The sequence below is a fragment of the Anopheles merus genome, chromosome 2R (genome assembly GCF_017562075.2).
Source record: "Anopheles merus strain MAF chromosome 2R, AmerM5.1, whole genome shotgun sequence".
NCBI classification, from domain to species: domain Eukaryota; kingdom Metazoa; phylum Arthropoda; class Insecta; order Diptera; family Culicidae; genus Anopheles; species Anopheles merus.
The window spans coordinates 52490008-52502306 of NC_054082.1; the positions used below are offsets into that span (position 1 = coordinate 52490008).

General features: G+C 41.7%; 1 protein-coding gene across 4 annotated transcripts in view; it reads right to left on the minus strand.

The window, feature by feature from the left end:
* The window catches only part of LOC121590426, a 135073-nt gene that overhangs the window by 57972 nt on the left and 64802 nt on the right, over positions 1-12299 (minus strand). For all 4 annotated transcript variants that reach the window (XM_041910100.1, XM_041910098.1, XM_041910099.1 and 1 more), the window contains 3 exons: positions 5940-6636; positions 2872-3187; positions 526-1985 (listed from right to left, as the gene is read on the minus strand). In XM_041910100.1, coding sequence (XP_041766034.1) covers positions 526-1985; positions 2872-3187; positions 5940-6236 — 2073 coding nt within the window. In that variant the 5' untranslated portion in view covers positions 6237-6636. The remainder of the gene's footprint in view (positions 1-525; positions 1986-2871; positions 3188-5939; positions 6637-12299) is intronic.

Consider the following 12299-nt stretch of genomic DNA (forward strand, 5'->3'; position numbering starts at 1 on the left):
GCGACTATACTTTATGCGTCGCTTGACCCAAAGTAAGCTTTTCAAGGGGCTTAATAGAAAGAAACAAAGAATATAAATCATTCCCCATTTATAACACCTTCTTTATGCCGTTAAACATTTTGCACCATTTTAATGCAGCAGCACGAACGTGCACGATGGAAATGCAATCTAGATCGAGACGAATAATTATTCAAAATGAGCCAACAAAAGTGCACAGCCGTTTGGTTTCCTTCGCCCTTCAAACCACGGGACGCATTGTTTGCACTGTTTTCTGTTCTTCGCAAACATTTCGTTTGCCTCTTCCAATACACAGCGGCGATGCGAAGAACTGCTGGCGAACTCTTGTGCCACTACATAATGAATATTGAATTCAAAGTGTTGGTATGCGAATCGAAAGAAAGCAGAAAAGCGGACAACCGATGGCCACAAACATTTTCGTACTTTCGCAATCGGAAAACTGTCACCAACAACACACTGAGATGCGCTGGCGATCGCTAGTGGGAAGTACTAAGCTCGCGTACTTACCCGCGTTAGAGAGCTCTTTTTCTCTGCCGGCGCTTGCTGTCCGAGGTGGCCGGGCGACTCCTCGTCCGAGTCGGTGTCGATTGGTGGCCGGGGCAGTGGTCGCTTGTCACTGCCGGTTGACGCGAGCGGCACTTTGTACTGGAACACTTCGTTCTCCTCGATGCCGTACAGGGCCGGTGCGGGACGGTTGTTGAGGTTGTGGTGAGCGTTGGAGACCGGTGCGGTAGAGTGGGTGGTCGTCCGGGGTCGGGCTGTTGGGGTGGACACTTCAGACGCTTCTGCTGCCCGATTGTTCACGTGGCCTGCCATTGACGAGTGCTGATTGGCCGCTGCGGGAAAGTTCTCATAAATATTCCGCTGCTGAGCCGGATGGCCAAACTGCTGCTGGTGCTGGTGCGGATAGTGGTAAGGCGGTGGCGGTGGCGGCGGAAACCATTGTGGTGCGTGCTGGTGCGGATTGCGTCGTCGAAAGTAGGGCGAAAATCGCTCCCGATCGTCGGTTGCGTCGTACGGTGCCAACGAACTGTCCTCGAGACTGCCGAGCGAGTCGTCCTGCAGCAGTGCCGGAGCAATGGCTTTGCGCGTTCCCGCCTGCTGCAGGTCCGAGTTTGAGTGGAGTCGAGCGGCGGCACCGGAGCCTCGAGCAGACGCAGCAGCGCCCAGCGAATGAAGATGCCCCCGCAGTCCCATGTTGACGCTGGACGAGGATGCCGATTTGGTCACCGCACCGGGATACTGCTGACGCCAACGACCATCCTGCTCCCAGCTTAGCTGTGTGTCTGCCGGTAGGGCCGGCGGCAACCGACGCGGTCGTGGAACGGGCGAGGGAAATTTACGATCACCCAGCTCGTCACCCGGGACCGTTCTTGCCGGTGCGATTACTCCCGGCAAAGGATGCTTACTGTCAGCACCCACGCCGACCAGGTCCGGATTTGAAGCCCGGGGCGTCAGTGTCGGTGGAATGCGTCCCGCCCGGCGTGCTGCCTCATGCGCTACGCGGCTTCCGTTGGCCCGTCGACGCTCGAACGGGCTGGACGGTTTCTTGGAAGGCGCTGTCTTGATGTAATACCAATCGCTCAGCTTCCGCTGCTTAATTAGATCATCATCCTCCTCCACCGTGGCCTGCTCCACCGGTTGCTCTACCTGCTGCTGGTGCTGCTTATGTTGCTGAAGATGCTTGGATGCGTCGAGATTTTCACTACCCGGCTTGTAGCAGCCTTGCCTCTGCTGGCCCTGTTCCAGCGATGCACCAAATTGGTCCTTACATTCCATCGTACCGGATTGGGAAATTGACCCATCGGACAAGGGGACACCGAGGTCGGCGGCGGTACCAGTGGCGGTTGCGCTCCGGTTGTTTCGTTGCGCTTGAAACGAGTCCGATATTATGAGCGTCTTGAGGGCATAGTTTAACTCTTCCAGCGACTCGTAAAATCCGGACTGGCGACCTCCATCTTCCGTATCTGCAAAGAAGCGAAAGCGTGCGATGAAATAGTGCACCATGTTTAATACGCTGGTATTTTTATTCGGAAATTTGGGTGCGCGTCGAAGGTTCGATAGACGCTCTTTAAAAGAAAATGGTTCGTTTTCGATGTAGCAGCTCCAGCTCCGGAGGCCAAATGCCAGCTAGTGCGGGGAAAGGACGGGCTAAACGCAGCGAAACGGCGTCTAAGGATAGTAATAAAGAGCGTGAATGCAATAAAGCGAAACCGGCCAAAACATTCCAAATACCGTCCGGAATTCTTTGCCCAAAGTTTATATCCGAGTGCGCGAGCGTCACTCGAAAAGCTTGTCGTTGATGTATTTCTCACAACAATTCAACGATCACTTTCATCGTTGGGGCAAAAAAAAATAAAACAAACGCAAATAGACTGAATTGTTTGAATAATATTTTAACTAAATACTTAAAAATAAAATATTTATGTATCAAGCATCAAAATTTTGCTAAACCAATTCTCATTAACCTGATTGCTTGTTTAATTTACCTTTCAGTAGCAGACGGCAAATTAATTAAACATCGAACGGAACCATATTCCAGCGAACGTACTGCTCATACCCACACACTTGACATGAAATAATGGCAGTAAATCGTATTCATAGGAATTCATAAGTGTCAATGCCTCAACATACACCGAATCAAACGCCATTGCCATGGCACCGGTGCCGGCACTGGTGCCGGTCCTCCGCATCAATGCATCAATTCCGACGTCGGAAAGTTAAAATTCAACCAAAAACCCAAAACGCCGTCTCTTGCACCGACCCTCCTCCACCGGGCACACATGATTTCGTTGTTGAAAGGGGAAAAACTGACCGCATTTTACGTAGCACGCGTCGTAAATAATCGCTTACCCAAATATGATTTCGATTTCGGTGACGGCGGGCAGGAGAATGTTCCCGTACTGACGCAATCCAGCAGTCCGTCGAGGCTCATGGCATCGGTCGAGGTGCTCAAACAGCTGGACGTGGCGAAGGAGGGCTGCTGCTGCTGCTGGTGCGGCAGGAACGGTTGCTCAAACTGTTGGCCGTACGGCGGCACCTGATGATGATGATGATGATGATGATGGTACGGCAGTTCGGGTTGCCGTTGTTGGTGCTCCTGTGTCGCCCTTTCGTACAGACCGCCAGCACCGGTTCCCACCACCGATGATGATTGATTCAGGAGATGCTGCAATCGAAATGGCACATAAATCTGCTTTTAGTATTTATGAAAATGTGTCGCTTTTTTGTTGCTCTTTCCTTTCTTCACACTTTTGCATACGGAATGCTTTTCGTCATTTCATGACGATGGTGAATTAGGTCATTGGCTTCAAGGGCATTTCCTTTTTTGTTTACCATGATATGCAGCTTATCCGCACACTCGTTTTGTGGCCACTTAGGCGTATTTATTGAACAAATTGATTCAATGGCACGAACCACACGATGTTATGATTTATTTTGCATAATTTAACGCACACACACACGCCTCTTCTATCGACCCTACATAGTTTTATTTATTTCCCGCAATCAGCATGCATAGCTCTCATATAGATACTCCTGAGCAACAATCCGTGTACAGATATCGAGAAAAAAAACAACACTCAACAAAGTGTTTCCCGACTAGTGATTAATAAGTCAGAATGCAATCACACATCGGCTGATAGGTTTTTAACCTTGTATGATCGCTGATACCCAAGGGGCAGTGGTTGTGGTGTTGATTGTGTTTTCCCTTTGGCTCGAATCATACCCGGAAGAGATTTTTCACAACCCGCCAGTTGTTCTCGCAAATAATGAACTGTTTAATAATTTAATCGCAATTTCAAGTGCAAATATGAATAAAGGAATCCAATCTGAGTGCCTAAAGTCTTTGCTACTATTTGCAGGATACTCTACGTATTTACTTAAGATGGGCCGATTGCAATCTTCAGACATTGAGGACTATCGTTGAAAGCTTTTGGAGCTTTTTTGGTGTGTAAAACACTGTTCAAACAAAACAATGGCTTGATAAGTGTTACTCAGACACTAGACCATCTCCTTCAGACATTAAGTATTGGTTTCATGTGTTTAAAAGTCGCTGTAGTGACACAATCGAACGTAATGCAAGAGTGTTGTGTACAGACCGCTGCTTCATCCGGTGGGTTGACCGTTGGCAGGGGAGCTGTCAGTGGGTGGCGTCCGTAGTGAAAGGTTGTTTCGCCAAAAAGTATATAAAATGGTTTTGATATTTGTAAAATACAGTCGTTGCCACCAAATTTTGGCTCCAAGGCATCCATTTTTGACAGCACGCCTCAATTTTTGACTCTATCGCACCTATTTTGGTCTGTAAGTCATAAATGTTTAGCTCTTGTAGGAATCATGATAGTTTTACAAGGTATTTGACTAGATTTTTGACAATTTAAATTTTACATCACATCTACAATACACAAAACCCTATAATTTGATTGTTTTTTGAAAACAAAAATGTGGATTTTTTAAATTCTAAAACCGTTGATTACACCTGACAATACATGCCAATTTTTTTCACTCCATTACAGGGTTTTACAACAATAATAATCTCAAAATACGTGATTGAATTTTCAAAACAATGCGAAAGGCCTCCTAAAACCCCGCTTGATCGTTTTAAAAATCATATTGCGCCTGTGAAAATAGCATCGGTGTGGTGAAACAACAATTTTTGACAGCTAAATGGAATCTTGAGCTACTGAAATTGTCCAAAATTGGCATGACAATTGTTATATTTTAAATTCTATCAATTAAATTATTAACTAAACTTAACTTATTAATAATTAGGTTAACTATATTATATTATTAATTAAGGTAAGGTGATTTCAATTATTGTGGAATCCACAGACTTGAATTTTGTAAATTAAACGATTGACTCACAGTCAAAAATTGATGCCTTAGAATCAAAATGATTGGAAATTGGTGCCTTTAAGACAAAAATATGTGAGTTAGAGTCAAAATTTAGCGGCAACGTCTGTAACATTGATCGAGATAGCAGAAGCACTTGCGATATCTAAGAATCGTGTGTATGATATGTTGCACAAACATATGGACATGCAAAATGTTCGCGCGAGAGCTACAAGTCAGTGTAAAAAAAGATAAAAACGATTACGAATTGGGAACCGAATTGCTTCCCCATCCATTGTAGTTCCCGGGCCTGTCCTTAAAACAAACATTAAAAACATGTTGGCTGAAAAAAGTTTATAAGATCGCTAAGATTGCAATACGGCATTTTTGGACCGTTACTCCTGAATAAAAAAAAAAGATTGCAGTTAAAAATTATTTTAAAGGTAAGGACAAAAACTTATCCTTAACGATCTTAAATTACAAGATATTAAAGAAAACTATCTAGTGCGTATCAGGCGCGCCTTTCCATTAGAACACTACCATACTTTCTATTTTCAAGGCCATAGAAAGGTGTTTGGACATTGCCAATGTGAGTCATACTTTTCTTTTCCAATCCCTCCTATGTGCTTTATCATGATCGATATTATTAAAAACAGTTTTTGGTATTTTGATTTTGAACAGTTGGTATTTTGATATAATTGTGATTGATTGTTCTTTCCCTTCAATGGAGAGCTTCTTCTGGCACCATAAATCTAGTGTATCAGTGTATTATCGCAACTGCAGTTCTATTGTGACAGCGAGACGTACATTCCTACCGAAAAATCTTCTCCATTTCACCTATAAATGCGTTAACGAAGAGAATCAATAGTGACCACGGCACACAGCGAGCAATAAAATGTATCGCAAACAAGCTACTAAACAAAAAAAAAACGCCCGAATGTAGGCCATCCTACATATTGAGATCATTGTCGTTGCTTTATTTGCTCCCCGAATCGTATTAGCCAGTGTAGAAGCAAAGAAGCGGGATAAAAAACACTTCCCGTGAAACAGTCGTTTTCCGATAGTCGGCACTACCCGTCACAAGAACTCACCTGAAATGGAGCCGCTTCCGAGTCGTAGCTTTCGTCGCTACTCGAATAGCTCGAGGACGAGTAGCAATGGCTGCGATCGTACCACGCTTTTGGCTGCTGGCCAACCGCTTTCCCAAACAGCCCTGTGTCGGCGTCGTTCAGTGCGGTTGCGATGGAAGATTCCGAACCGTGGCTGTTGCCGATCGGGCCCGTGCCGGCCTGGCGGTTGTCCGGACTGGTACAGCGTCTATGCGGTAGGCGAGTTCGGCGCACAGGAATTCTCGAACGAAACGATGCGGATTTCCTCAGCGAAGACATTTTTCATTTCGTTGGCGTTGACTGCTACTGCTGCTGCTGTACCGTTCCATCGATTCCCATATCCTCGTGCTTCGTGCGGAAGGTGCGATTTTTCACCCAAAATAGTCCAGCTCGGTAGCTTCCGGCGGTCGAACAATCGTTTTCGCGCGCACCAGCACACAGTGCACAAAACAACTTTCGCTTCAATGTTATTCACGCCACGACAAAGCCGTCCCACCGTTCCGGTTGCCGTGGTGATAAAGAGGTCCACTCGATTAGTTTTGACTTTTTTCACACCATTTTCCGGTCGCTGGCTGCTGTTGTGCTGCTGCGGCTGGTTTTGGCCGATAGCAACGTTCGGATCCGAAACGCTTATCCGTCGACCTCGGGCACGTACTGTTATGTTTGATGAAAAGCAGGGCTGTGGAATAGAGAGAACGGAGAAAAAAGCGGAGAAATGAGAAAAATGAAGCAAATACGTTCAGGTGAAAAAGTTGTTCGGTTGGTACTACATATTGCCAATAGAGAGGCAATCCGAATAAATGCCGAAAAATACACCTCTTCTTGTTGGGTGCATATAAAAAAAAACATAATCAAGATGCAAAAAAAAATCATAATTGAATTTTTCGACCCTCGCAGCAGTGTTTTTGTCCGTTGTGGTTCCGATGACAAACAATGCGCGCTGTTGACATTGGGCACCGGCTTAGCCCACGTTCACGACCGGTGTAAATGTGCGTAATCCTACAGATGTTACTTGTGTGCGGATAAGTGTACTCTAGCATGAAATGCAGCCCAAACGAATGCCGACAGTGTACGTGCTGAAATGTGCCACCATGAATATTGATATACTCGCGACCACATTATTATCCGACGTCCTCATCATCATCATTTCCCTATTCGAATGCCCAACTAGGTTGAGCGAAATGATGAAGATGGTAGGAGAGCGTGGGAGTTTGAATGGTGTGTTGGTTTTGTTGTTGTTATTGTTGATGTTGTTGTTTTAAATAAATTCTTGGGTGTGAATTATGTCACGCCTTGGTAAACTTTTCACCGCTGCTGGTTGTAAATGTTGTGACGCGCATCGTCAAACTCCGAAAGTGTGTGAAACAAAAATGTGTTAATAGAAATTCTTTCACTTTCTAACGATTTTAGGCTCAAGGTTCAAGGAGAAAATTCAATTCGCTTTCTTTACAGCGATGATACAGTGCTCTTGGTGGTTGAATGGATCTCATGACTACCATTCAGTGACGATTTGAAATTGTAAAAAAATAATATAATATTGTTTAAAATTCTGTCAAATCCAATGTGAATGGTAGATTGTTTTATTTTTCGCGCAAGAAACAAAAACACCAATACAACTGTAATTGGTTTTGTATAATATATTAAATAGGCTGCGCGTACCACGTACCTATAATGGTGATAGTACCAACAATGGCTGTAGTTGTAAACCATAAATTAGAAGTACTAAAGTTATTTATGTTAGTACGAAATGTTCTCTGGTCTTTGAAAACGGGTTTAAGAGTTAAATGGTGCCATTTTTTCTTACGTAGTAGCCAAAATTCCATTATTTTGTGAAATATGTCAGTATTTTTCCTAAATCCTCAGCGTGTTCTAGGAAAACTCGTGTTTCTTTTAACGCTGTAAATGACTACATAACTACGAAATTGCTTATTTCGTACCATAACTACTATACATACAAATGGATTTACTCAAAATGATTGCCTATCGGTCATTTTTTCTTATTTTCTTATATGTTTTCCTATAGTACCACAATTGGAACAGAAAATGGCATGTTTCTGTAGTGGTTTGTAGTAGTGCATATTTATTTTTTTTTTTTTTTTTTTTTTGCTCAACAACCGTTATCGGTCAAGTCCTGCATGTACCACTTGCGGGGTTGGATTACCCCCCATAGCAGGATAGTCAGTCTCTACGTATGGCTGCACGGGGCCCCATTTAGGGCTTAGTACCAAATAGTAATACAACGACATAGTAATACAAGGTGACCGGCATAGTAATACATAATACATTTCTAATATTTAATCATACATTTCTGAAGATTAAATAACGCCAAAATGCAATATTATGACATCCAAAGAAACCTAAAACATTGTATATAAAAGAACTGAGGTTTGAAATTTGTTTCATATATATAGTTAGGTTACTAACACCGTTATAGGAACACGATACGACAACAATGGGCAATACCACCATAATGGGAACATCAATGCAGTCAGAAAAATATAGACTTTTTTCATAAATTTGATGTGTTTAACGGTAAAAACGAATATTTTTATGTAGATCAAATGTGTTTAAAATCCTCTATGTTAAAATATTCATATATTTTATTGACACATTGAATGCATTAAAATGCGTTGATAGTATAATTTGCAGCACTGGTAATACATTTACCCTATGTTTTTTATTTATTTATTTATCTATGTTAGTCTTTATTAACTGTCTTATATATTCATAGAAAGTGAGTTTGAGGAATTTTGGGCGTCATTGCTGCTGTCAATTTGAAACAATATAATATTGTTTGCTCTTGCATACACCATTGGAAGAGAATAATGTTTATTTTTTAAATATAAATAATTGATCACACGGGGCGGTCCCGTGATACAGTAATGAACTCGCCCGTCTTAACAACATCCCGACCGTGGGTTAAAGACTAGAATGGACTGTTCCCCCGCAGCAAACTCTGACTATCCTGGCGTTACGCCCAGCAGAAGGATTGATCACACAATCCTCGATTCATTAAACTTCAAAGCAGAAGCTTTGATCATCATGCAGCTTTGTGCAATTGAACATCTGACAAATTTGCATTTAATTGTATTTCTCATTACAGATGACTAAGTTTCTTAGAGGATGTATGCAGAAAAATGTCACTTTAAGTCATTTTCATTTTTTTACACTAAACAGGATTGGTAAAAAGCCTAACGATAAAGACTCGAAAAAAAGGATCATCTTTTTATGATCTCAGACAACTTTCTATGCAGAAAAACCTAAAAAAAGACCCTTTTAAAACTGGAAAACCTTTTTTTTTATTGAGTTACAACTTTAGCGCTCATTTCCTAGACCATACGAGGTTTCCGATACTTTTTAGTGCCACGAAGCAAGATAGTCAGTCCTTATCCATTGTTTTTAATTTCTACCAATCGAATGTTGTACACAACACCACCTCCTTTTTCCTGATAGTGTACAATTAAAACCTTTTGTAAATTATATATCATTTTTTATTCTTTTTGTTATCATTTATTGTTTTATTATATACTTTTAAGCGAAAATTATATTCTGGATAATTTGTTCACCAAACAGAGGACTAAATAAGATGTCGATCACATAATTCATCTACTCTAAACGTACATTCTTTCCATTTTTTTTTTTTGAACAAAAAAATGCTACATTTGTTGAACATACTTCTGCTACTTCTTGCTGAATAATATAAATCTCAAATGTTATTAGAGTTAAGCAATTTTATTTTATTATACAAAGTTAAAAGGAAACAAGGAAAGTTGCATAGAAAGCTGTTAAACCACTGTGCCAACCAGCAAATGTAATCGAGGCTATCTATCTAGGGCTCGCTCTATTTTTACAGTGTCAATTTCCTGGCATACATAAAACCCGTCACGGTACTCCCTCGACTAATTGGAAGTTGATCAACCAAACTAGTCCAGCCCGCGCCAGGAAAAATGGTCAATGGGTTGCGCATATATTTACATATATTCCATGGGGTTCGCTACGCTCAGTATCTCACCCGATCTTTCCCAGCCAAGTGTGTCCGATCAATCAATCTAATGAAAACGAAACAATCAGGAACAACATTTTAATCCCTCGTTTGCTCATACCGCCCGGAATGCCCGTCGGTTGAAACATGTTGGACGACGTTTAGCAGTGAGTGTGAGCGCAACACGGCGTGTAAGTGTGTTGAACTCTTCACTAAAACGAACCGTACTCCCCATTGCGCTCTCGGTGGATAATCAATTAGCCTTCAAGGGCAGTGATGCGTGACATGCGTCGTCCTATCCGCCGCACCGTGCCCACTTTTCCGAGTAAGCCGTTCCGTGCGAGTGAATAAGTAAGCCGGCGTGTCCCTTTGGACCTCACTGTCAGCAAATCCTCCCGAGGGTCGAGAGTTTTCTCATGTTTGTCTTTACGTTCGTCACGCTTCCGTTCCGAACGCTGCCGCTTAATTGCTTTGAGGACTCGCAGGAATTACGGGTACACGGGAAGGCACAGAACCAGCCGGCCAGTCTGCCAGCGATGCTGGGCGTGGTGCCGAGATTTATTGCCTATAATTTGTGTGACAATCACAGACCAACACGCTGCACAACAGCAGACCCACATGGAGGAAGGAAAAGAAACGGCAACGTTCGCATTCACTTCATTTGCTTTCTCACCCTTGTCAATGGGGAATGGGGGATGGCTAACAAACGGAGTTAAACTTTTCAGTGCCATTTGGGCGATTAATTAAAAGCACCCGCAGTGGGCTGACTGTAGGGAGAATGCGTAAAGTAGGTCGTTGGGAACGATTTTTCCTGCTTTGTTGTTACGGTTTAGTATGATTCGAACGTAATTGAAAATGAATTACTATACAGTGGAATGTCGTTTAACCGGACTCATCGGAACACGTCCTCGCCCGGATACTCAAAAAACACAGATAATAGGTCAGTGCATGTTTTTTTTTAACGCAAATTCTTGTATTTTTTTAACACCAGCTTTACGGGCGTCTCTTATAAACCTATCTCTACGGAAGCCCGCCAATTTGACGGGTGAATAAAAATACGTATTTAGATTGGTTAAAATCATGAAAAGCCCTATTTTATTAAAAAAAATTATCGTTAAACATGTATTGGATTTCAAAAAAAATAAAAATTTCTGTACAATGCTAATTCATTGTAACAGTCGTATTGTTTCATAGAACACATGAACCGATATCTTTTCGATGCCACATTTTGACCGATGTCCGCTGGAGTTTCGATACATCAGTAATTCCGTGGCCTCTTTATTTGAATCATTTATCAATACTTTTTCATGGTAATAAGTGATTTATAATTCTCTCTTATTCCTACATTTACTTTAGTTGAAACATGTTACAACTTACCTAAATAAACTAAATGTAATCAACTCACCCCGGGCCGGGCTGGTGGTACAGTCGTCAACTCGTACGACTTAACAACATGCCCGTCACTCAACTCACCCGTCACTTTGACGGGTACCGTAAACCTAATATTAAATTGCTTCATGTTTTGATTAAAACTGATCAGTTTTGTTCCATGAAAATATTTGAAATTGGCCATAAAATTTAATGTCTTTCGTTATGCTTTTTTTTCTCTAAAATACTCCTCAGCACGGAATGTCACTGTTTTATTGAACATTAATTATTCAATACCACGGATATACGGCTAGTCGTATAAAAGTACCGGTATATACGGCATCCCACTGTACGTCCATTTTAATGGAGGCGCATGGTACTTTAAGAAAATTTAATATTTTAACCATACACAAAGAATCCTGCATAAGATAGAATTCAAGGGTTAAAATAAAACTCTCATAAATGGAAAGATGAGAGATTTTGTAATTTTATTGTTAATTAGCGAATCTTCAGTTCTTCTAGTAATATTTTGAATGATGTATGCAGATACCAAATTGAAATATTTGTTTTATCATTTTTTTATTTAATTTTAAATTAATCTTTTGGCTTGATCTTCACGACTTGGTGTACCGAAAGGAGTTTTGTCTATTGAATTCAAATTAAATTGTATGAACAGTGTAAAACCCTTTTATATTAAGAATACGTTACATCTATGTTAGAGGTTTGTTTTATCATTTTATTAAAAAGCTTAGAAATTTCTTGCACACAATGAATTAATTTCCATCGATATAATTGAGTTTTGATGGGTATTTGCCTCTAGAATCTCGTTGCAGTCTTTTCTTTGTCAACTATAGCTCATTGTACTGTCCTTCTTTTGCTGCTTTAAAGCACACTGAAACCAATGACTAATGAATTCCGTCCAATACCTTCAATCGAATCGAAGCTTGGCCGTATTAGCTTGGCAACCAATATAAAGCTCCTACCGAACTCGG